The sequence below is a fragment of the Macaca thibetana genome, chromosome 6 (assembly GCF_024542745.1).
Source record: "Macaca thibetana thibetana isolate TM-01 chromosome 6, ASM2454274v1, whole genome shotgun sequence".
Lineage (NCBI taxonomy): Eukaryota > Metazoa > Chordata > Mammalia > Primates > Cercopithecidae > Macaca > Macaca thibetana.
Window position 1 is genome coordinate 41661006 of NC_065583.1, and position 26699 is coordinate 41687704.

The window sequence follows — 26699 nt, forward strand, 5'->3', positions numbered from 1 at the left end:
AAATTGCTTTGTCCATACCATTAACAACCCTACAAAAAAGAGTTCATGACTTGTTCGCACTTTTCTTTCCTCATCCCCTCCAAAACTGAGGCTATACTGTTTTCATATATTTCTCTGATTAGTTATTTTAAACTTGTTTCCATTCATTGTGGTCATGTTATTCATTTGAAATACATTACACTTATTTATTTCAATTGACATTTGCTTTTAAGTTTCCCCCTCCTCATTCTTATTGATTTATTTTTTGAATATGTGAGATATTAGCATGCTTTCAAAAGTCAAAACTATACAAAGAGTTATACTCAGAGAACAACCATTCCCTCCTGTGTCCCTTCCATTCATCCCCTCACCCCTACTCCTTGCAGAAAACATATTTCATTGTTTTCTTGTTTATCCTGCCTGTGTTTCTTTTTGTAATGATAATGTATATTTTCTTATTTTCCCTCTTTCTTCCACAAAATATAACATATTATATGGTCTTTTGCACTTTGCTTTTTAAAATTTGATATCTCCTAGAAATCATTCCATATCATTCCTAGAGATCTTCCTAGTTCTTCTTTACTGCTGCACAGTACTCCATTGTATGGCTGTATTATAGTTTATTCAGTCAACCTGTCCACTTAGATATTAGATAGTTTCTAATATTTTGATATTACAAATAATGCAATATATTATTGCATTATTAAAGTAATAAAGTGCTATGATTACAGGCATGAACCACCACAGTCGGCCAAATTTACTTCTTAAAAAAGTATTTATAATATAACAAAAATGATCAAAAGTTTTAGAGAAAAATAGGCAAAATACATAAACAGGCAATCCACTAAGAGCTATATAAAGATAGTTTTGGCCAGGCGCGGTGGCTCACGCCTGTAATCCCAGCACTTTGGGAGGCCGAGGCAGGAGGATCACGAGGTTAGGAGATGGAGACCATCCTGGCTAACATGGTCTCGACTAAAAATGCAAAAAAATTAGCCGGGCGTGGTGGTGGGCGCCTGTAGTCCCAGCTACTCAGGAGGCTGAGGGAGGAGAATGGCGTGAACCTGAGAGGCAGAGCTTTCAGTGAGCTGAGATTGCGCTCATGAATAAAGTTGAATATCTTTTATATATGTTTAAGACTATCTTTAGCTCTTAGTGGATTGTCTGTTTATGTATTTTTCCCTATTTTTCTCTACAATTTTTGGTCATTTTTGTTATATTTTAAATAGTTTTTAAGAAGTAAATTTAGCTGGGTGTGGTGGCTCATGCCTGTAATCCTAGCACTTTGGGAGGCCAAGGCAGGAGGATGACTTGAGGCAAGGAGTTCAAGACCAGCCCTGGCAACATAGTGAGACCCTGTCTCTACAAGAAAATAAAAAAATAAAAAATAAATCAGGCAAAGTGGTGCACACTTGTAGTCCCAGCTACTCAGGAGGCTGAGGCAGGAGGATCATTTTATTCCAGGAGCTCAAAGTTACAGTGAGCTATGATTGTGCCACTGCACTCCAGCCTAGGGTGACAGAGTGAGACCCTGTCTCAGAAAAAAAAAAAAAAAAAAGAAGAAGAAGGAGAAGGAGAAGGAGAAAGAGGAGAAGAAGAAGAAGAAGAAGAAGAAGAAGAAGGAAAAGGAGAAGGAGAAGGAGAGAGGGAGCGAGAGAGAGAAAGAAAGAAAGAGAAATTTAAGATATCAGCTCTTTATCTGTGATACATATTGTGAATATTGTATCCCAGTTTGTCATTTCCTTTTCTTATGTTTTGTCATGTAACACATTATTATTTTTATATAGTTAGATTTATCAATCTTTTATTTGTTTTGCCTCTGCATTTGAAATTATAGTTACAAAACCTTTCCCTACACCTAAGTTAAAAAGGAATCCACCCAAATTTTCTTCTAGAACTTGTATAGTGGTTTTTTTTTTTTTTTCCAATAAAGCTCTTGATCCATTTCGAGTTTATGCTTGTGTGTGGTATGAAGGGTGAATCTAACTTTTTTCCGCCAAATAGCTCTAATATGTTTTTTAAATAAGGTAATTCTCTGAATTGCTAATAATTGGATTTAGATTCTTGAACTATGTTGACTTAGTTTTTCCTCTTTTTCACTCTTGCCCAGGCTGGAGCACAGTGGTGCAATTAGGGCTCACTGCAACCTCAACCTCCCAGGCTCAAGGATCCTCCTGCCTTAGCCCCCTGATTAGCTGGTACTCTAGGCACAGGCCAACATGCCTGGCTAATTTTTTGTAGAGACAGGTTTCACCATATTGCCAAGCCTGGTCTCAAACTCCTGGACTCAAGCGATCCTCCCGCCTCTGCTTCTCAAAGTGTAGGGATTACAGACGTGAGCCACCACGCCTGGCCCCAATCTTTCTTTAGTGAACTTTCTTTACTGTGTAGCTTAGGACTTCATTTACACTTGCCCATATTATTTCTGTTTCATAAATGTATGTTCTTCTCAATTAGATTGTGATTTTACATCCCGTAAGTGCACATAGACATCATAGGCAACTTTTTCCTGATTTTTACTTGAGTACATATTGTAACTACTTTTACATACCCTTGAATAGTTCATCGTGTATCTAACAGTAATTGAAAAATACCGCTATTAGTTAACCTAAGTATTCCAGGCTGGGTCAGAGAAAATGGTAGTAGATTTAATTCTATTTCTTTATCTCCTTTGTCTAGGCTCCAAACACTATATCCCAGTCTTAACAGGGAGATTAGGCCGGGCGCGGTGGCTCAAGCCTGTAATCCCAGCACTTTGGGGGGCCGAGACGGGCGGATCACGAGGTCAGGAGATCGAGACCATCCTGGCTAACACGGTGAAACCCCGTCTCTACTAAAAAATACAAAAAACTAGCCGGGCGAAGTGGCGGGCGCCTGGAGTCCCAGCTACTTTGGAGGCTGAGGCAGGAGAATGGTGTAAACCCGGGAGGCGGAGCTTGCAGTGAGCTGAGATCAGGCCACTGCACTCCAGCCTGGGCGACAGAGCATGACTCCATCTCAAAAAAAAAAAAAAAAAAAAAAAAAAAAAAAAACAGGGAGATTATATATTATTAAACATATCTTTACAGATTAAAACATAGAGACTTAGAAAGTGAAGGAAATAGTTTTAATGTTTTTTAAAATTTTTGAGCCCTATCTCATTTTAAAAGAAATTAAAAATTTTATTTATTACACTTTGCTTTATGTGAGAGTGAATCCTAGAAAAGTTTGTGTAGGTAATTTTTAGTTAATTGTATCATGATTTCAATGCTGGCTAAATGATGATGAATAAAATAAAAATATGCATGCATGTATTCATATATAAAACCTCAAACACGTACACACAATCTATCATCAAGATTAGATGGACTGTCTCTTGTTCTTCTGCAGACTAACCTAAAGTTTAGGTTTTGTTTCTACTTTTTCTCCAAGGCTTTTGTTGCTATTTCTACAAAGTTGATATTACCCATAAAATACTTTGGGGAGATGGACACATTGTGTGATTTATCCAGGGATCTGTACCCCTTTAGGAATGTCCCTTTATGGTTTACATCTTTGCCTTATATACTTTTCTCCTCCTTTTCCTCCTGGTGAATTCCAACTTACATTTTAGAAACCTGACTTCATCATCACCTCCTTGGTGATACGTTTCTTGACAGAATTAAGCAGTTCTTGTTAGTGCATCTGTGCCTTGTACATACTCCTTTTGCTGTATTTATCATACTGCAGGGCATTTCTATGTTTACAGGTGTTTCCCCTACCAGTGTGTTAACTTCTTGGGGGTAGAGCCATGTGCTCAGTATTTGATTACTTAACTGACTGGGTAGTGATAAAGGAGTAACATGAATGGCTGTCCAGGGGCATCAGCCTGGTGGAAAATGTTGAGAGTGGATGGTGCACAACATTATTGTGGTTCTCTGGGAAAAGGAATATCTTAAATCTTCTTTCTACTCTGTGAAGGTTCTAATGGGAGAAAGCACTGATATTTGTAGGATCTGGAATTCTTCTTACAAGTTTTACTTTTATTTATTTATTTTTTTTGAGACGGAGTCTTACTCTGTCGCCCAGGCTGGAGTGCAGTGGCACAATTTCGGCTCACTGCAACCTCCGCCTCCTGGGTTCAAGCAATTATCTGCCTCAGCCTCCTGAGTAGCTGGGATTATAGGTGCACGCCACCATGCCCAGCTGATTTTTTGAACTTTTAGTAGAGATGGGGTTTCACCATCTTGGCCAGTCTGGTCTCGAACTCCTGACCTCAGGATCCGCCCACTTCAGGCTCCCAAAGTGTTGGGATTACAGGCGTGAGCCACCGCACCAGGTCACGAGTTGTACTTTTTACATAAATAACAATTAAGATAATTTAAATGAGAAAATATACCCACAGTGTCACTATCAAATCATTAGTTATTTTCATTTTTCCTTATTCCTGGAGGTATTTATTCTTAAAATGTTGGATTGCTTCTATAAAGTGTTTTACTGTTTCCTGTATTTTAATTTTACACAATAACCCCTCCTGATTTTAGGTTTTAAATGCCTTGTAGAGAGATCACTGTCATAATGCATTTTTATATCGACTTTACCACTTAAGCTCAAAGCAAGTATTCAGATGCTTGACTGACATTATTCAAGCCACCAAAGTATTTTTAGAGCCTATAATAGTTCAGATACTATATAGGTTCTCAGTATACAAAACTGAGTAAGGTGTAATTCCTACCTTTACAAAAGTTGTAATTGAGGAGTCATAAGTAAAGTACCATGTATACATAGTATACAGAAACCATTCATAGAGACTATTGTGAGTTGCATAGGAAACATTTATATTACTACCCATATAAAGTTATTAAACTGAACCAACGTTAAAGAATGACATAATAATAATTATTATTATTTATTATTTATTATTATTATTATTATTATTTGAGATGGAGTCTCATTCTGTCATCCAGGCTGGAGTGCAGTGGTGCCATCTGGGCTCACTGCAGCCTCCGCCTCCTCAGTTCAAGCTATTCTCTTGCCTCAGCCTCCCAAGTAACTGGGATTACAGGTGTGTGCCACCATGCCTGGCTAATTTTTTTGTATTTTTAGTAGAGATGGAGTTTCACCATGTTTGCCAGGCTGGAGGAATGACATAATTATAATCATTATCCTGATTTGGCATTTGTTCATTTAACATACACTTTTGAGTGCCTACTGGGTGCTAAGTAGTAGCCCCCAATTAGTCTCCAGAACTTGTCATTTTCATTATAGCAATTCTAACTCGCTGATAATAGTTTGCTTATTTGTTTTTTGTAGGTTGGTTTGTTGTCTATTTTTCCCCCACTAGAATGTAAGCTCCATGTGAAAAGCACCTAGTAAGCACTTTTGAATGCCAGGCACTCTTCTGGGAATACAGTATTGAACAAAACCAATATGGGCTCTTTTCACATGGAGCTTATATTCTAGTGGGGAAAAACAGACCACAAACAAACACACAACAACCAAATAAATGAGCGAACTATTATCAGCAAGTAAGAATTGCTATAATGAAAATGACATGTTCTACAGACTGACCGGGGTCTACTCTTTAGGTGGCAATCGTTTAAGATCCCTCTGAGGAAGCAACTGATACCTGAATGACAAGAGGGAGCCAGCCTTGCAAAGATCTGAAAAGATCTTCAGGTATAGAAAATAGCAAATGCAAAGGCCCTGGGGCTGGTACATAGTTGGTGTGTTTAAGGAACAGCAGGTGGGTATGTGTGGCTGGAACTGGACTGAACTAACAAGAAAGTGACAGGACATAGGGTTGGAAAAGTAGGCAGAGGCCAGGTAATGTAAGACCTTCTAGGTTCGGGTAAAGAATTTTAATTTTATTCTAAATACAGTGGCAAATTTTGGAGAATTTTGAGCAGGGCAGTGATATCCAATTTGCATTTTAAAAAGCTCTTTTGTAGGAAATTCATAGTTAGGAGGTGATTATGGTAGTCCAGGGTGGAAATGATTGTGACTTGTCTAAGTGATGGTAGTAGCTGGTAGCAGTAGAGATAGGAATAAATGAAAGGATTTGTGATGTATTTTGGAGGTAGAGTTGACAAGATTGGGATTAAATGTGGGTGGTTAAGGAAATAGTGGATTCAATGTCTTGTAGGATTTTTGACTTAAGCATCTATCTATGTAGAGGGCAATGCAATTTACCAAAATAGGAAAGAGTGAGTTTGAAGATGGGATTGGAAATTCATGTTCTTTTTTGAGAATGTTAAATTTCAGTTGCCTGTTAGACTTTTAAGTAGAGATGGCAAGAGGATATGTAGTTCTGGGCTTCATGAAAAAGTATTTGTATAGAAATACAAATGTAGTGGCCGAGAGCGGTGGCTCATGCCTGTAATCTCAGCACTTTGGGAGGCCGAGGCAGGCTGATCACCTGAGGTCAGGAGTTTGAGACCAGCTTGACAAAATTGGAGAAACTCCGTCTCTACCAAAAATACAAAATTAATTGGGGGTGATGGCACATGCCTATAATCCCAACTACTTGGGAGACTGAGGCAGGAAAATTGCTTGAACCTGGGAGGCGGAGGTTGCAGTGAGCCAAGATCACACCATTACACTCCAGTCTAGGCAACAAGAGTGAAACTCCATCTCAAAAAAAAAAAAAAAAAATTAAAAAAAAAATTAGAAGAAAATAAATACAAATGTGGGAGTCATCAGCTCTTAGATGTATTTAAAGCCATAAGAGCAGATGAAATTATACCTATGGAATGAGGGTAGATGGAGAAAAGAAGGAGGTCCCTGTACTGATGCTGGGGGAATACTAACAATTTGAGGCTGATCAGAGGAGGAATATCCAGAAACAACTTTAAGAGAGTAGCCAGAGATAGAGTAAAAACCAGAACTGTGAGATGTAACAGAAACCAAAAGAAGAAAGTGTTTGAAGAAAGGAGTGATGAATGTGTCAAACATTACTGAGAGATGGAGGAAGATGGGGAAAGGAGATGATTGTTGAACTTGGTGACAAGTTGCGATGTGTTGAGAAACAGTAGGTGGGAAAGTGGAGACAGAGACCATGGACACCTGATTCAGGATTTTTTGCTATAAATGGAAGGAGAAAAATGGGACAATGGGTGGAGGTGATATGAAATTAATGTTTTATTTTAATGAATGATATTAAGGCAGGTTTATTTGCTGATGGGAATGAGTCAACAGACAGATAAAAACTTACAATGTAGCAGAAGGAAGAGAGAATTGAGTGGAGTCCTTGAAAAGGCAAGAAAAGATGGTATCTGGAAAACAACTGCAAGTGCTGGTTTTTGACAGGAACAGGGACAGTTCTTTCAATGTAACAGAAGAAAGGTAGGCAGTGTGAGTACAGGCATGGAAAGATTAGCATATTTGGTAGTAAGAAGAAGGGAAAATGTCTGTCTGATTTTTTCCTCCTTCCATGACATAGTTGAGTTTATCAAAACAAAATAATATGCCTACCATTATGTACAAAGGAAGTACGCTAGATAGTCTCTAGATAGTCTTATCTAAGGTACTGTTTCAGCATCTATTTCTCTCTAACAAACTACAGTTGATCCTTGAGCAATATGGGGTTAGGGACACGGACATCCTCTCTGCCTGTGCAGTTGGAAATCCACATATAACTTTTGACTTCCCCAAAAATTAATAAGTTAATAGCCTATTGTCGACTGGGAAGACTCGCCGATAACATAAACAGTCAATTAACACATATGTATATTATACACTGTATTCTTACAATAAAGTAAGCTAGAGAAAAGGAATGTCATTAAGAAACTAAAAGGAAGAAAAAATATATTTACTATTCACCGAATGGAAGTGGTCTTCCATTGTCATGGTCTTCACATTGGGTAGGTTGAGGAGGAGGAGGAGGAGGTAGAGGAAGGGTGGGTCTTGCTATCTCAGGGTTGGCAGAGGTGGCAGAGGTGGCGGAGGTGGAGGAGGTGGAGGAGGTGGAAGGGGAGGCAGGAGAGGCAAGCGCATTCAGTGAGACTTTCACTGGAAAAAATCTGTGTATATGTGGCCCCATGCAGTTCAAACCTGTGTTGTTCAAGGGTCAGCCAAACTTCCGAACTTAGTGGCTTAAAACAGCAATTTATTATTTCTCACTTTTTGGTAGATTGACTTCTGCTTCACAAGGGTTGGCCAGGGTCCTAAGAATGGTGAAATGTCCAGAATGGCCTCACTCTCATGGCTGGCAGTTTGTGTTGGCTGCCAGCTGGAAGCTCTGCCGGGGCTGCCAGCCAGAGGCCTTGGTTTTCCTCCATGTGAGCCTTTTCACACAGATGGTTGGGTTTCCTCACCCCATGGCAGTCTCAGGGGTGAAGGACTTCCTACATGTTGGTCAGCTGGATTGTTTGGGAGGGATTCAGTATTAGGTTAGTTTCAGCTTTGGGGACCATATTTTATAATTTATCTCTTCATATAATCTATAACTGAGAAACCATATCCATATTTTGACTTGCTAATTAAGACTGTCCGATAAGACTTCTTAACAACAACAGCTGTGATTTTTCTCAGACCTAGAAAATAAGTAAAGCTTCATTTCCCCTTTGGTGACTTGAATTTCTTTTCCCAGGTAGAAAACTGCCACCTGTCACCAGGACTCCTCTTATTTTTCTGTGCACATGGCAGATTTATCCTGGGTGCAAATTTTAAAAGTCCTATTTCCCTCGCTACACACGCACTAGTTACAGCATTTTTCTGAGGCACTGTCAAGTACCAGTGAAAAGGGAGCACTGACTCCGTGATCACACACAGGAAAATGAAGAGCCCTTGCTTCTGACCCCATGGATGTAAACACAGTCAATGTGAAACTATACTTAAAGCTTTGTGTTCCCAAGATAATGAGAAAAAGGAAATCTGAAAAAGTGGCATGTTCATGAGTGAGAAATGGTGGAGTCCAAAATATGGAAGAGAGCTAACTGACAAATCCCAAAATCATGCGGCTTCTGGGAAAAGCCACTTGGCCCATACAGATATCCCTATAGCTTTTCATTGCAAAAAAGTTGGAATGTAAACATGATAATTCATTATAAAGTGAATTCTGTTTTCCCCTGAAGTTACATCACAAAACATGCAAACAAAAAATACCTGAAATTGAACATAAAGTTCCATTAGAAAAATGTATTTTTGGTGAGGAAGTGATAGGGAGGGGAACTAGTCCATGCAATATTTTAGACTTGTATCACCCTTGCACCCTTATGTCTACTAGAAATTGAAATTACGGTTAAGCTGAAATACCTTATCTTTGCCATGTTTTCTGTATCTCACAGCATTTTCCCTACTTTTGCCAGCACGTCCCCTTTCCAGACCATGGAAATTTCTTTTATATCTGAGGTTCTTTCACGACTGAAGGGTTCTTTCATATCTGAGGGCTGTCCAATAAACTTTCTACAATGATAGAACTGTTCTGTATTTTCACTGTTCAATACAGTAGCCATTAGTTACATATGATGACTGAATGCTTGAAAAGTGGCTAGTGCAAATGAGAAACATTTAAAACTTTATAGTTAGCTTTAGTTACTTACAACTAAAATATAAATAGACACATGTGGTTAGTGACTACCACATTGGACAGCGAAGCCTGGTGTCTCACTTGTAGCTCATGGAATTCTGCTCCTCCTTTTCTCTAGATGATGAAAAACCTGAGCTGATGGACAATGCCCATAAGCGTATTGTGATATTGCAACTCAGGTTTTTCATTAATGTAATTACTACAAATAAATACTATATGATAGTGCTTAGTGTATATTATATGATAGTAAATACCATATAGTATTTATTTGGAGTAATTTGATTAATGTTGTATCCCTCACTGGATCACAGGCTTCTTAGGAGTAAGGGCTTTGTCTGTTTTTTCTCACTTTTATATTATGCCCAGCACCTAGTACAGTATCTGGAACATAGTAGGTGCTCAATAAAGATATGAGTAAATGAATGAATTAAAGAATATCCAAACACCTTTGATATAAATGAGAAATGAGGACTCCACTATCTACTGTGTGTATGTGTGTGTGTGTGTGTGTGTGTGAGAGAGAGAGAGAGACAGAGAGAGAGAATGGGAGAGAGATTGATTCTAGAGAATAATCTAAACATATGGAGAGGAGACAAAGACCAGGTTATTAAAGAGAAATAGAATTGATTGCATAATACTTCAGAATCAGAAAGTTAGCTTTATTAATAATAAGACTCTTCTTAAGCATTTACTATATGCCAGACAGTACCCTAAGTACTTTACATGAAGTATCTCATGTAATCCGCGTAAGCTAACACTGTAGAATACGTACTGTTATTATCCCCATTTTACAGATGATATGGAGGATGACAGGAGTAATTTACTGGAGGTCACACAGCAAGTAAGTAGTAGAACATGCATTTAAACCCAGGTAGTCTGGATTCAGAGCCTACCTTCTTAACCACAATGCTGTATTGCCTTCTGTTTGATTATGTCCATATGGTGACAGAAGCTTAGTGACCTCAAATGTCTGCATCAGGTCTTTTGTCTAAATTTAAGCTTCAGTAAACCAGTATCTCCTGGAGGTTTAGGCCTCTTTCCAGCAGTGCACATGGAGGGGAGGTGGGAATAGTAGCATAAGGATAATAGGATATGAAAATCTGTACAGGATTCTTTTTTCTCAAAGACTCAAACAAATATTTTTATATCTAGGATTTTTTGCCTTCTAATAATAAGGGGAAAATAAGTCTTCTCTTGAATAAAATGAAATGCAAAATAATATCTCCCCCTTCTCCAAATCTCTGGTCTGGTAAAAGAGATGAATGAAAGCTAAGAGTTACTGTTATCTTTGTGTGAATGAGAGTTTTACTTCGCTTTCCCTCTCCCTTCCCTCCTCTCTATCATAAATTTAGTGCTCCATAAATAGTCCAAGGTTGGCATTCCTATTTAGGTGCTTCTTTGTTTCATGTAAGAATAGCTTATCTTCCCGCGCTAGTTATACTGTTTGCCCCCCAACTCCCACCCATCAGATTCACTCTTTGCCCTCCCTTGTCCTGCCTGGAACCCTGTACATTGACTTCTGTGGGTTCCCTCATCCTTTGGCTTCTGACTGTGGTTCATTCAGCAGAAACTTGGCATGGGGGTAGGAGGAAAAGCAGAAAGGAGAGACTGGATTGTTTCTTCCCCCTTCTTTCTCCCTACTTTACTGCCACATTCTTGCAGGAGCTGCCTGATGGCCCCTTCGATGTGACTCCAGTACTTACTGGGATCTTCTTCTTTACCTCACCCCTGTATGTCGAGGGAAGGGAATGTTTTACCGCTCATGCAGGCCCCTGGGTATCTCTACTGAGTCTTGTTTCCCTTAGCTTGGCCCACATCTTTGTAGATAGTCCCTTTAATAAGTTATTTTCAGCAAACTGTTTTGAATAGAATAGTATTTCCTGCTTGGGACCCAGCCTGATATATTTTGCCTCTAGTGGTTTTCAATTTTCTTAACGGCTGGAAGAGGCCTCAGGTAGATTGTTCCATAAACTGGATTATGAGATTGTGTTGCTTTGTTTCCAACATTGCTCAGGGGAGAGATACTCTGAATGTAGCAAGCATGTGTACCCTGTTACATGTATCAGAAATAGCTCATCAGGCTTTTTTTTTTTTTTTTAACCCTTGAATGAAATGAACTCAAGATTATTTATTCCCTTTGCCCAGAGACTGATCATCAAGCAACCTTGTGATTACTAAATTGGTTTCCTAGGTATCCTGATGCAGAGAAAGGGGTATCTTGGAGGGTGGACACCAACAGTTCAGATCCTGGAAAAGTTTAATCCTCTCTTATATTGATCAAATGGATTTTTTTTAAAGAAAAGAAAAGAAGAATACAGTGTCCCTTCTTCCCCTTCCACATGCATACCACCTTTTTCCTTTCCAGCTTGCATTCCTTTTCTCTCTCTCTCTCTCTCTCTCTCTCTCTCTCTGATTTTTTTCTTTTTGGTTTTTGCTTGCTTTTGCTTATGGCTTCAGCCCTGTGTTAAAATGAAGATTCCATTCCTCAGCTCTATAAACTAATCTGTATCCATTCTTCTATACTGTGTCCATAGTCTGTCTGCCTTCCTGTTTTGATAAAAGAATAATTTTTCTTGTCAAAGACCAGCTCCTCTCTTTGTGCTCTTACACTCATCTCTCTTGTTCTCTCAAGGATTTCCATTCCTCACTTACTATCCACTTTCTCCCACAACAGTTTCTTCCTTCTTCTTGGAACATTCCCATTGCCATTTGAGCATGCTCTGACATCTCCTATTTTAATAAAAACCCTTCCTTGACTCCATATCCCCCTCCAACTAGTGCTCATTTCTCTGTTCCTCTGCACAGCAAAACTTTTTGAAACAGTTGTTTATACTGGCTGGCACCACTTCCTTACCTTTCATTGACTCCATTCTGGCTTCCTTCCAGGAAGCCATCACTCCACTGAAGCAGCTTTAGTCAAGGTCATTAGTGACCTCCATGTTGCTGAATTCTATTGCCACTTCTAATCTTACTCAGCCTCTTATAAACATTGGACACAGCTGACCAGTCCCTTTTTAAAATACTTCTCTTGGCTTCTGTGGCACCATTCTTACAGTTTTCTTTCCTGACTCCTCCTCCTCTATTCAACCTCTAAACGTTGGTTTGCTGAGCACTTGACATGTGACTAGTGAGAAATGAGATATGCCGTAAAACATAACATTCACTCTGGATTTCAAAGACTTAGTATTTAAAAAATGAATGTAAAATATCTCATGAATAATTTTTTACATGGGTACATGTTGAAATAATAACATTTTAGATATATTGTTATTAAAATTATTCTATTTCTTTTTACTTTTTAATATGGCTACTAGAAAATGTAAAATTACACATGTAGCTCATATGTGTGGCTCACACATTTCTACTGGACAGTGCTGTTCTAGAACCTCTTCCCTATTACCCTTCTCATTTCATCTTATCTAGTTCTATAGCTTTAAATACCAACTATATGTTGACTCCCAAATGTAGACCTTTAATTCTAACCTCATATTTTAAGCCAAGACTTACCTACCCACTTGTGCTTGAATTTCCATTTGCATGTCTAACAGGCATCTTGGTATTAATACGTCAAAAATGGAATTTTCTATTTCTTTCAACTACTGAATTTCTCATCTCAACCAATGGTGCTATCCTCTGTCCAAGCCAAAACTTTAGTCATCTGTGATTACTCTATTTTCCTTGCCTACTTCATCCACTCTAGCAAGTCTTGTTGGTTCCATCTTCAAATTATATCTTAAATTCCATCAATTTTTCTTTATCTCCATGGCTACTACACAAGTTGAAACCACTGTCATCTCTCCTAGACTACTGCAAAAAAAACAAACAAACAAACAAAAAAAGCAAAAAAAGACCAGGACAGGACACTGCCAGCTTCCTAACTGGTCTTGTTGATTCCACTCTTCTACCATGACAGTCTCTGCCCCATACCTCAGAGTGATCTCTTTTAATTTTAAATCGCATGGTGTCTACTTCAACTCTCCAGTGACTTCCCATTGTACTTAGAAAATAATCCATACTTACTTTGGATACAAACAAACAAACAAACTTACTTTAGTTTGCAAGGCCCAGCAAGAGTCTCGTCACTACTTGTCTCCCTGACCTCATCCCATACCACTCTTCTTCCTTGTTATAACAATCTCTAACCCCACTGGCCTTCCTTCCCTACTTTGATCATGTCAAGCTCATTATTTCCTCAGGCCTTTTGTGTGGGATTCTTCCCTCTGCTTCAAATGCTCTGCTCCCAGTGTTTTGTGTGGCTGACTCCTCTTCATTCTTCACGTCTCAGCTCAAATTCCGTCTTCTTAGAGAAACCATGCCTGTAAGCACTGTCCTGTCCTGGTCATTTTTTTTTTTTCTTGGAATCTCTCTTTGTCTCCCAGGCTGGAGTGCAGAGGCGCTATCTTGGCTCACTGCAACCTCCGCCTCCTAGATTCAAGCAATTCTGCTGCCTCAGCCTCCCAAGTAGCTGGGACGGCAGACGCCGACCACCATACCCAGATTTTTTTTTTTGGTAGAGATGGGGTGTCACCATGTTGGCCAGGCTTTTCTCAAACTCTTGACCTTAGGTGATCTGCCCACATCAGCCTCCCAGAGTGCTGGGATTACAGGCTTGAGTCACTGTACCTATCCTGTCCTGGTCATTTTCAATCCAATCATACTCACACACCTCTCTCTTTATTTCCCCCTCTTTTCTTTCTCTCACTGAATTTATTTTTGTTTATTTCTTCCTTTTAGTGTCTGTCTCCCTTTACGAGTGTAAACTGTTCAAGGGCAGAGGCCTTATGTGTCTTATTTGCCTCTACGTTCTTAGCATCTGATAGAAAGCTTGAAACAGAGTAGGCGCTAAAGACACTTTTGAATGATAAGTTCTAAAATAAGTATTAATCAAATGGATGTTCTAAAAGAAATAATGAAATAAAAATACTATTGGAATGAATAAGTTCATTTTGAAATGAATAATATAGGATGCCTTAGAAATGAAGGCATAACATAAGGAGTTATGCATTACACTTTAACAGATGTTAATCCTTTATTGTGACTGAGTTTGTCATATCAGCAAATATTGAGGGCCTAGCATTTGCAAAACACACTGTCTCTGCCCTTAGAATTGTGAGAGCCGAGAGAGCAGTGGGACACTGAGCCTCTGAAATACAAAGGGGAAGGATGACATTAAAGGAGAAGTGGGGTGTGTGTGTGTGTGTGTGTGTGTGTGTATAAGAATCAAGAACGGGTGCCCGCTCAACAGATAACAGCTCACCTGACTCCAATTTTGCCTAGATTTTAGCTCTAGCAGGAACCATGGCTATTATTTCTTTAGCATCTGGGGCAGTGCTATGCATAGCAGATTTTTCAATAAATGTTTCTGGAAGAATGAATAAATAAATTTAGGAATTGTAACAAAAACTCACGGAAAGTAAAGTCTTAAAATTACTGACTTCGGATGATATTGAAGTGCCTAGAAACCACATGAAAAAGAATGCACATGAACTAAAAACTATAAAGTAGAAACAGATGAATTGGACACTTGAAGGTACACTAGCATGAGGATTTGGGACTAAGAGAATAATTCCTTTTTCTTGTCCTGCTTCACGCCCCCAGAGTTGAATCAACCTCAGAGTTCCTGTTGACCTCAGGAGAGGATTCCAAAAACACAAATCAGGAAAACAGAGTGGGGGAAATCTTTGAAAGTTAAACAGCAAAAACATCCATCTTGAGGACATCTCATTTTTTCCCAATCCAAGTTAGATCTGCTATGACATGTAAAAGAAAATGAATGATGATGTTGATCATGAATGTATTATCTGGTTGTGATAATAATGGACAGATGTATCTGTGTCCAGACCATACTTCTGCTATGGTCTATTTTAGGGAGCTTCTGGATTTTAATCTAAAAGTCATATCTGGAAAAGAGATAATAATTTGTGTTCACATAGCACTCTTCATCCAAAGGTCTCAAAGCACTTTACAAAGGAATAATTATTATTATCCCAGATGGAACAACTCAGACAGAGGGGCTGCTGCCCTTTTCAGCAAATTGGGGAGTGGAAGCCCCTTGACTCCAAACATAGCCATAGGCTATAAATTATTGAATCCTGGCCTCTCTTGATTGGGAACTGGAACTACCAATGAGAGGCTTTTTTTTTTTTTTTTTTTTTTTTAAATAAAGCAGAAAATCAGGCTTCAATCTTAAGAATTTCAGCATGTGTTCAAAACATATGAAAGTGAATGCTTTTAAAACTGATGAATTTTGGGCAAAGTATGGCTACTTAAAATAAGAAAAGTGGTTATTACAGTCAAACTAATAATGGTTAACATGTGCTGAACACTATTCTAAGTGGGTTATACATATTATTTTATTTAAGACTCATAACAATTTTAATGATGTAGGAATATATATCATTTTACTCACTTTACAGTTGAGGAAACTGAGACAGAGAACGTAAGTAGCTAGGCCAAAATGTCAGTCAAGCAAACTGGCAGAGCTGGAATTCAGACGCAGGCAGTTTGACTCCAGAGACTTCACACTTAGCAAGTTTCTCTGTGTCCAGCTACTGTGTGAAACATTTCACATGAATTAACTCACTTAATCCTTACACAACTCCTAAGAAGTAGATATTTTACTGGGGGCCCCTCCCAAAAAAGGAAATCAGAGAAATTAGAGACCTCTTAGATGATAATGAAAGTGACACCAAGAGACCGCCTCTTACCCAGGGAGTTCTGACGGTGCTATGCATGAGGACGTGCTTTGGCAATGGACAAGCTTGGATTAGAGTCCCAACTGTGTCTGTCATTTGGAAAGTTATTAAACCACTATAAATTTTCCAGTTGTGAAATGCAAAGTAGTTAAGGCTCAGAAATGAAAAGACTTAAAAAGGTGAAGTGGCCGGGCGTGGTGGCTCAGCCTGTAATCCCAGCACGTTGGGAGGCTGAGGCGGGAGGATCACGAGGTCAGGAGTTCAAAACCAGCCCAACCAAAATGGTGAAACCCTGTCTCTACTAAAAATACAAAAATTATCTGGGTGTGATGGCGCGTGCCTGTAATTCCAGCTACTCAGGAGGCTGAGGCAGGAGAATCGCTTGTACCCGGGAGGCAGAGGTTGCAGTGAGCCGAGATCACGCCACTGCACTCCAGCCTGGGTGACAGAGCGAGACTCCATCTCAAAAAACAAACAAACCAAAAAGGTGAAGTGACTTGTCCAAGCTCACGTTCCAGTAGAGGTGGAGTCAGGATTTTGAAAAGTAGACAAAAGAGCACTGGGCCAGGGGTCAGGGAATGAGGGCTATTCCTGCTGCCAACAAGGCTGTGTGACCTTGAGCAAATCAAATAATCTCCATGGTCTCTGTGCCTTCCTCTGTAAAAGAAGGACATCAGGCTACATTGATACTAAAGTCTTCCCCAGTGCTAACATTCTGACTCTCAATATCTGTTTTCTGTTTAGTCCCTTGTTTGAAAATCCTTGGAGGAAAAGAAATTAACCACACAGAACCTGAAAGTGACTCTGGAAGCCAAATTTAGAAAACAGATTTCAAAAGGAGAAAAAATAAGTTTACAAAATTTCTTTATTTAGAAAGCGAGACTGCCCTGCAAAGTGTTCGGCTTGATTTGTGAGACTCAGTGACCAGATAAAGGCCATACAGATCTCCTTGATTAGCCAGTTCTCCTAGCTGCAGTAAGCCATGAACCTGGTTCAGTGGCCCTTTCTGGCCTGCTATCCTGGCTAAAGCTGGAAGAAGCCCATCCTGTGTGGGAGGGATCCGAGAAAAGAAGCCAAGCTTTTCATGTGGGTGTTCTATCTTGAATTCGGAATGTCTATACCATTCTGTCTACTTCTGTTTTTGTTCTTAGTGATTATTATATAGTGACACAGCCCACTGCTACCATGAACCATTTTTTTTCACAACCTTGTGCTAAGCCATGGTATAGTGAACAGGTCTGGCTTCCATTTCTTTATGTGGTCCTATTCAAAAGTGTGAGATTGAGTTTGTTATAAATCTTGGCAAAAAAAGATATCCATAGCTTTGTGATCTTGGGAAAGTCACTTAAATTCTCCGTGTGTCGATTTTCCTCATGTTTTTGTAAAATAATGCTTATCCCACGTGCTCTTCAGCGTTATGAATTTCGAATAGTGTATATGTGGAAGTAGTTTGAGGAAATTAAAGACCTCTTAGACGACAATGAAAGCGATGCTGGCCAGGCAAGGTGGCCCACGCCTGTAATTCCAGCACTTTGGGAGGACGAGGCGGGTGGATCACTTGAGGTCGGGAGTTCGAGACCAGCCTGGCCAATATGGTAGAACCCCGTTTCTTCTAAAAATACAAAATTAGCTGGGAGTGGTGGCGGGACCCTGTAGTCCCAGCTACTTGGGAGGCTGAGGCAGAATTGCTTGAACCTGGGAAGCAGAGGTTGCAGTGAGCCAAGATTGCACCATTGCACTCCAGCATGGGCAACAAGACTAAAACTCTGTCTCAATAAATAAATAAATAAATAAATAAATAAATAAGAGAGAGAGAGAGGAAAATAATATATTTATTCTTCATGACATATGCTATTGAAAAATTGTATTGCTTTTTTTTTTTTTTTTTTTTTTTTGAGATAGGGCTCTGTTGCCCAGGCTGGAGTGCAGTGTTATGAGCCTTACTGCAACCTCTGCCTCCTGGGTTCTAGCATTTCCCTGCCTCAGCCTCCCAAGCAGCTGGGATTACAGGTGGGCGCCACCACGCCCAGCTTTTTTTTTTTTTTTTTTTTGGTAGTAGATGGGGTTTCACCATGTTGGCCAGGCTAGTCTTAAACTCCTGACCTCAAGTGATCTACCCCACTTAGCCTACCACAGTAGGCTAATACCACTTAGAAATTCGCAGCTTTTAGATTGGGAACCACCAGTGTAAGTAAAATATTAATAATTCTCAACTTTAAGTTTGGCCCTTACTGTGCACCAGACATTGTTCTAAGCACTTTACATATTATCTCACATAATCCACATCCTCCTTATCCTTCTAGTCTCAGCTTAAATGTTATCTCCTCAGACAAGCCTTCTGTTATCCAAGTAGACCTATCCTCTCCCCTTTCCATTATTCTCTATCATTTCATCCTGTTTATTTCCTTCAGGATACTCAGCAATACAAGTAACTAGTTACCCATTTGTGTACTTGTTTACTGTTGTCTTCCCAGTCAGAGTATGAGCTTTGAGAGCACAGACATGTACTGTTGAACAGTTTGGTTTACCACAGTGTACCCAGTAACATATAGTGCCTCAGTGACTGGCACAGAGGAGCCATTTGATTGAATATTTATTGAAAGCACATAATAAGCAAAAAATGGCTTTATGAAGTAGACCCTATTATTTTCTCCTTCATACTGATAAGGAAACTAAGGCCTAGAGAGTAAAATAGACTCATCCCAAAGTTGGTAAGTCACAGAGTTGCTTTAAAACCCAGCTCTTCTGGTTTCCAGAGCACAAATTCTTCACTACGACCCTCGTCTCAGGAACAGAAGACTGAGTTCAGTCCTGGCTGTGTGAGATCTTGAGTAAGTCCCCTATCCCCTCTGGGACTTTTTCTTTCATTGAAAAATGAAAGAGCGGATGTCGCTATCTTCCTTATAGTGATGTTTTGTGATTTATGAGGTCTGTGATCTATGAAAATGAAATGGGGGACACTGAAGGAGCCAACAAGGTTGGCTTGATGCCTTTAAAAGTGCCAATTTTCAGTTATTTTCTTCCTTCTCTCCTTCTTTCACTGAGATTTGCTAATCCTTATTTTATGCCAGGCATTATGTTGGAGGTAATAGGAATCCAAAGGCGAATAGGATATATACATAGTCCCTTACATTAACATGCCTGGCCTGATGGGAGATGCAGACCCATTAAATGGCTGCTTGAAATACAGTATGGGCCATATCCCAACAGTAATACTATGCCATGAGTAAGGCTCATGACAATACAGAGGAGGAAGGGATTAATTCCATCATCTATGTGTATGTTGGTGGGAGTAGAGGTGGATATGTAGGAAGGGAGATGCAGTATAATGCTGAGCTGGGCCTTGGGAAAAGAATAGTTATCCATGTGGACAAGGTGGAGGTGAGGCTTTCTGGACACAAGAGACATTGTGTGCAGAAGCACACCAAGAAACAGCATGAAGTGCTGAGGATTGCTAGGGTGGGGGGTTGGCTCTTAGGATATGAAGTTGGCTAGACAAAGAGAGCCCATGACGAGCCTTGCTGAGGAGTTTGGACTTGACTTCTGAGAGCGGTAGCATGGCCAAATTGTGCTTACATTTTATTTTTAGAAGGATCACTCTGGCATTGGTAGGACTGGAGATAGGTGATGAGGTGAAAGGAGTGGAGACCAGTTAATAGGCTTTGAAGTTGTCCAAGTGAGAGATGATGAGGACTTGGACTTCAGGTGTTTGCAGCAGAGTTGGAGTGGAAGTAGATAAATTGGAGATTATTTTAAAAGGGAGACCCAAAGGCCTTAGTGATTAATTGGATGAGGAAGAATAAAAGATGAGATGAAGGGACTCATTGTAATGGATTGATATAGTCTAAAAGAATAAAACAGTGGCATTAATAATTATAGGTGATTTGGAGTGAAGTGGAAGAAATAATGATGTTGGTTTTGGATGTATTGAGTTTAAGATGTCTCTTAGCTGGGAGGAAAGGTGTAGCTCTCTCTACTTCCTTTCCAGAATAGCAGTCCTAGCCTAAGTCAGTCATCCTTGGACCAGTTTCCTGTGGAGCCAAGTTCGGTATAAAATTCCCCAAGATCTCACTGGCATTCCTGAGCTCCACATCTTTCAAGGTTAAAAGCTGAGTGTTGAAAACTCCCTGGACCCTCACTGATAGGCAAATGGATTATGGAGCTGGGTGTGTGTGTGTGTGTGTGTGTGTGTGTGTGTGTGTGTGTGTATGTGTGTTTTAAATCAGATGCTGGCTCCAGTGCAGCAAACTCTTCTGCCTCTTGCAAGCATCAGCCTTGGAAAAACAAAACAAAACAAAACAAACCTTTTTTATGGAGCAACCTCTGGCCCTGACAGGCTCTGGCTCTCTATTGGCTCCCAAGAAGCCCCCCCACCTCTCTTAGCAGATTTTTAAAAGATTAGGTTGTACAGTGCTCAGCCAGATCCTCACGTGGCTGCTGAAGAAAGGCCAGAGTGTTGGGGACTGGACCCTTTCTCAGCCACCACTTCGGTGTCCTCAATGCTGAGACAAGACACCTTGTAGCTCAACTCTTTCCATAATGACGGGGCTGGGATCCTCCCCCACCTCAAGTCGAATATCCAGCTCTCACCAGGCGGTGGCAGGACCGAGCACGTGGTATCATTTAGGGGCTGGGCTCCAGGGTCCTCCTAGGAAAGAGGACAGCCCAAGAGGCGAGAGGCTGGCCGGCCACCCTGGCCATGGCAACCTCTCTGGCTCCTACAGCTGCCGGCCAAAGGCAGGGGGCACGCCCTGCGTCCCATTCCCACGTTCATAGGATGGTGTCAGGAGCCCGTTATCTCTTCTCCGCCTTCTCCTCACGCACCACCCCTACTGTCATACCGATAAATTCCGAGAGCAAAGGGTGGCACGATTCCTCCCTCGCCCCTGCGGGCTGAAGGCGGGCACTAAAGCAGTGCAGTCCCAAGCTTCCCCTGCAGAAGCCGCGCTCCCCACTCAGTCCGGGGGCAGAGGGGGCGCGAGAGAGCAAGTGGGCGGGCGTCCCATCCTCCGCATCCTCCTCCAGGTCCTGGCGCACAGGGTGGGAGCGCTGCGCTGCGCCGCGCTGCGCATCGCGGCCCGCTTGCCGCCTGCCCCCTGCCCTAGCTGGGCCACCTCCCCGGGCTGCCGGTGGAGGGCTAAGAGGCGCTAACGTTACGCTGTTTCCGGTTTTCCAGCGGGCTCTGTTTCCCCTCCCAAGGCGGCGGCGGCTGAGCGGCGGAGCCCCCCAAATGGCCTGGCCAGATGCGGCAGGTTTGCTGCTCAGCGCTGCCGCCGCCGCCACTGGAGAAGGGTCGGTGCAGCAGCTACAGCGACAGCAGCAGCAGCAGCAGCAGCGAGAGGAGCAGCAGCAGCAGCAGCGAGAGCGGCGGCGGCAGCAGGAGCAGCAGCAACAACAGCAGCATCTCTCGTCCCGCTGCGCCCCCAGAGCCGCGGCCGCAGCAACAGCCGCAGCCCCGCAGCTCCGCAGCCCGGAGAGCCGCCGCCCGTTCGCGAGCCGCAGCCGCCGGCGGCATGAGGCGCGACCCGGCCCCCGGCTTCTCCATGCTGCTCTTCGGTGTGTCGCTCGCCTGCTACTCGCCCAGCCTCAAGTCGGTGCAGGACCAGGCGTACAAGGCACCCGTGGTGGTGGAGGGCAAGGTACAGGGGCTGGCCCCAGCCGGCGGCTCCAGCTCCAACAGCACCCGAGAGCCGCCCGCCTCGGGTCGGGTAGCGCTGGTAAAGGTGCTGGACAAGTGGCCGCTCCGGAGCGGGGGGCTGCAGCGCGAGCAGGTGATCAGCGTGGGCTCCTGTGCGCCGCTCGAAAGGAACCAGCGCTACATCTTTTTCCTGGAGCCCACGGAACAGCCCTTAGTCTTTAAGACGGCCTTTGCCCCCCTCGACACCAACGGCAAAAATCTCAAGAAAGAGGTGGGCAAGATCCTGTGCACTGACTGCGGTGAGTCGCCCCCTCCCTTTGCTGGAGAAAGGGGGGAGGGGCGAGGTGGTGGAGAATGGGGGTGGGGCAGGGAGGTGCTGCAGGTGCCCGGGCCTGGCAAAGTCCGGGCGCTGGGGGGTGGGGCCGCCCCTGGGCAGGGCGCCTGGCACGGGTGGGTGAGGGGGTTGGGGTTGAAGAGAAGGAGGATCGGGCTCAAAGTGTGCCAGGGGCGGGGGGCGGAGGGAGGCGCTGGCCTGTGCCAGCGGGGATCTGCGGCTGATGTATGGCATGTGGGGCTGGAAAGCTGCCATCATAGCCCAGTAGCGGAAGGAAAAACGGAGAGGTCCTGGCGGTGCTGGCCTGAGGCTCAGTGTCAGGAGTGACCCTCGGAGGCCTTGCCCGCTCTGCTCCCGCGGGCCTGCCGTGCCCAGGCTGGCAGGGTCTGCAGGAGCAGCTGGGCAGACTCCCAGGCTGTGAAGGCCTCCGCTTACAAGTTCTCCTAGGGAATAATCGCCCCCGCCCCCTCCTTCCTCTCCTGGGCTGGTTGCTCTGCTCATCCACACCGCTGGCGCAGGCAGAGTTGGACTTTTTCTGCTACTGTTTTCCGTCCTCCATGTGGCTCCAGTTTTTTTCTCCATCGTGATTGTCTGTTTTTGCTAAGCAGGTAGCCCATCTTTTTCTTAAGACTAGCAAGCAGTCACCTCTTTTTTTTTTTTTTGTAATAGCTGTTTCTGGGGGATATTACAAGGTCTGTTGATTGCGATGATGATGAAAGAGAGTAACTTATTTCTGTTGAATGCTTTAAGTTCAGCTCTAACGTCTTACTCGCCAGATGTATTTGACTGCATCTTTCATCTTCATGATGTTGGATGCTGCACAGGAATGCAGGTAGATTAGAAACAAAACACTGAAATCTGTAGATCTCTGCAGCTGGGAATGGAAGTCTCCCATGTCAAAAGTCAAAGAAATGTCAGTCTAAGAGCTTTTTCTTCTTGTCCCTGAATCCAGTACTTACTTCTTAGTAAGATATTTCAGATCAAATTGACCCACACTGGAGCATTTGGTGTAAGCCCGTCTCGTGCTTATTCACGTTGGGGTTTCTTTTTGTCCCAACTAAAGCTGAATTTGTTGGCATGTGGTATGACTTGCTGGACTGTGTAATCGCTGAATTATGATAGATGTCCTGTACTCTCATAGAAATTGGTATGTTTACCAGTTTACCAACTGATTCTAGGTAGTGTAGACAGGCTTTGTTTGAGTAGCAAAATATGTGTAACAGCTTATAGTAAGTTTTGCTGCCCTCATCTTTCTAGATCAATACCTATGACTTTTGGAAGCTTTCCTCCCCCACTCCCTTCAGGAGGCAAATTTTAGGAGTTTACTTATGGGAGTATATCTAGGCACTAACTGTGTTAAACTGTGATCATTTTAATGAGAAGAATCTTGGCAATGTCTTAATAAGAAGTGGAAAACTTTGGGGGATAACAGCCGTTTATCACCCTGACATTATCCTTAGGAATATCGTCGACTGCTTTTTAATATTAGTTTTATGTTCTGAAATGTTTTATGATGACAAGCAGAGACCAGCTAAGAATTTCTAGTTTTTTATTCTATTGAGTATTTTATCTGAGATCCCTTGGGGAGCTGTGAAACAGTATTATACAGTGGAAAATAGATAGTAAAAATATTTATTGAACCTTGTTCAAGGACAGCTTCTGTTTGGTTGTTGGTGAGTTGCTCCTGCATTTGCACAGTGTATATCTCCACATAATCCCTAGTCTGGGCTGCTGAGGACTTGATGGTCTTTGTCAGACAACCCCATAGAGTAACTGGCTTCTCTGCTCCCTTGTCTCCCTCCTTCTACTTTCTCCTTCCCCCAACACAATATGCCTCATCAATTACACATTGTTTGTTCTAGTGAGCATTTAATAGCTTAACAGTTGAATGCAGAAATCATGAAAGATTTGAGGGTCAGAAACATGGTCTGTTTCGAGATTATGATCATCTCATATTATCAAAATAGCATGTGTAGTACAGTTCTTAAAAAGATACATTTAGAACTGCAATCACTGGTAAAGGAAGGGCCCTCACATATCACAAATTATCAAGGATCAGGAATGTGTATGGCAGTAAACATTTTAGAATGCAAAAAATTGCTTTGAATTGATATTCAAAGGAAAGTGTATAAATAGGTACTATTTTGGGGAGCCTTATATAAGGGGATTAGAAATTAAAGTACCTATTTGTGAGACTTGTGGAATTGGTGATAATATAACAGAAGAGCATAAACTGCATTTTCTTATTTTCTGCTGTGTGGTTAAAGAAAACATGTACTGGTAATGGTATATTAAATAAGGAAACAAAATCATCCTAACTAACCACAACACTGTCCTTGTGCTTAGCAGGAAATAACTAACAAATTCATTTTCTGTTTTCTATTCTAAAGAAAGCCCTCTGGGCCACAGGGTCATTGGGAACATTTTCTCCTTGGAGCAGATTTGCCCATTGCAAAATAGGGAAACTGGCACTTGGAAACTGTCGTCGTGGCCGTTATATTAAGCAACTGAGGTTGCATTGTTGCTTTGTTTAGCTAGTTTCGGGTCTGAGTGTGTGTAGGTTCTGAGAGGTGTGGTTCCCTGGGAGGTCATCTACAAAGCTTGTGGGTTTTTTTTTGGGGGGGGGCACCATATGGAGGGATAATATTGTGTTTAAAAATTGGCCTCAGGAGCATCAATGCGGGAGGTCACACTGAACCTCTTCTTATCAGTCCTTGTAAATGGCTCGTTTCCAACCTGAAATGTTGACCTGAAGTCTGTAATATAAGGTGGGGAAAGGTAGACAGGGGTCTTGCTGGAATAGCAAGACCTGCCAGAGTGGTATTTTTACATATCTAATGGGTATCATTTATCCAGAAAGAGTACATCTGGTGATAGAGTTGAGTAAAATCTTTGCATTTCTTAGAAGATTGCATGTATGGAGGGAGGTGTTTTCTGTACCTTCTGTGGAAAGGCAAGGAAAAAGAGTTAGAAAGACCTTGCAGGGATCAGCAACTCTGTACAATGTTATAAAAGCATCCTGTTCTGCAAATAGTCCTGCATTTTAAAAGATGGTTGCATATATTTTGGTATAATTACACCCTATCTTGTTGTTTTCTTATATTCATGTTTTTAAGCAGTTTCCTTATTGAATAGATGCAGTAAATAGCATAAAAAATAAAGATCATTTCTTTCTTTGGGATTTCCTGATTAGCGGTTTTCCAGTGTATAGTGTACTTTGTTGTTAAACAAGGAAAGGTGTATTCCTGGAGAATTTTACATTCTTTAGGATAGTTTTAAATTAATGTGGCACCCAGATTCACATATTAGAGAAAGGTGGTTCACAAAATTCAGTATAGCAAAAGCGACTACATATTTTTAAAATGCTGTTTATTTAAAGAATCTTTTCTTCCCTAGCCAGCTGGAAACCCAGCTGTGCTGCAGCTTGAAGATGGGAAAGTGAAACTAGATTAGAAACTGACCAGTCCTAGTGATGAGGACTAGAGGCATGGTTGCAGATTTAAGGATTGAATTACCACCCTAAAGTCATTATTTCTTGTAGTGGCTGCTTTCCTTGGCAGACTGCAATTCTTGGGGCAGGAACAATAGCTTATCTCTGAGGTCTTCTTTCTCTGAGCTCTCCTGCCCCCCAGTGTTTCGTACTTTGCCTGGTTTATAGAAGGACTCTCCATCAGTGTCATTTGAATGGGTAAAGTCAAGTGAAGTTAAAGAAAGCCTCCAGATTAATACTAAAACAATCTTAACTCTCTGACCTGTGACATCAAGTCCTGTGCTGAAAAGCTGAGTTTGATGATAGCCTTTACCTGTCGCTATGGGAACCTTTCTTCCAAAAGAATCATTATCAACTAGAGTACTTAACCACAATGTGCTTAATCATTGTGCTGATTAGTGTTAATGGGATTTGAGCGGTGGAGAATAAAGATCTTGCTGGAAAAGACCCTCTTATTTTTTTTCTTTTGGAAAGTAGATTACTACTTGCCCACCCCCAAATTTAAACAAAAATAAAACAACCATGGTTTGAATTAACAAACAGTTTGGGAGCTAGGGATGGTGGTGTATTAACAATCAGGTGACTAACTTCCTCTCGGCCCCTAATCAAAGCAAATGTGTTTCCCCTTTACCATCCTCTTTTATCTAGGGGATTTTAATTTTATTTTCTAATATCAATTAGTTTTTTCTTTACAAAATTATATTTATATTTTTGGAGCTGTAACACACTGATATGGCTCAAAATTCAGAAAATACATAAAAATATATGAAGAAAAGTTTCCTTCTTAACCCCCGTTCTCAGCTACCCAGGTTTAAGGCTCTGTGGTAAAATATTCAAGAATAATTTATTCTTGAAGTGTGTGTTTCTCTAAAAACACAATGTTTTTCAAAGTAGTCCTTTTTTTTTTAGATGGAGTCTTGCTCTGTCACCCAGGCTAGAGTGCAGTGGTACATTCTTGGCTCACTGCAACCTCTGCCTCCCTGGTTCAAGCGATTCTCCTGCCTCAGCCTCCTGAGTAGCTGGAATTACAGGCACCTGCCACTGCGCCTGGTTAATTTTTGTATTTTTAGTAGAGA

At 41.6% G+C, this 26699-nt stretch overlaps 2 protein-coding genes across 4 annotated transcripts in view; one reads left to right on the top strand and one right to left on the bottom strand.

Moving 5' to 3' along the window:
* CYSTM1 (cysteine rich transmembrane module containing 1) overlaps positions 1-26699 on the bottom strand; it is a 440735-nt gene that overhangs the window by 179207 nt on the left and 234829 nt on the right. The gene's annotated exons all lie outside the window — the stretch shown is intronic.
* The window catches only part of NRG2 (neuregulin 2), a 197795-nt gene continuing 191976 nt past the window's right edge, over positions 20881-26699 (top strand). For 2 of the 3 annotated variants that reach the window (XM_050794995.1, XM_050794996.1), the window contains exon 1: positions 20882-22098. In XM_050794995.1, coding sequence (XP_050650952.1) covers positions 21405-22098 — 694 coding nt within the window. In that variant the 5' untranslated portion in view covers positions 20882-21404. Of the gene's footprint in view, positions 22099-26699 lie in introns of all 3 variants that reach the window. The other variant, XM_050794994.1, reaches the window with a different exon arrangement.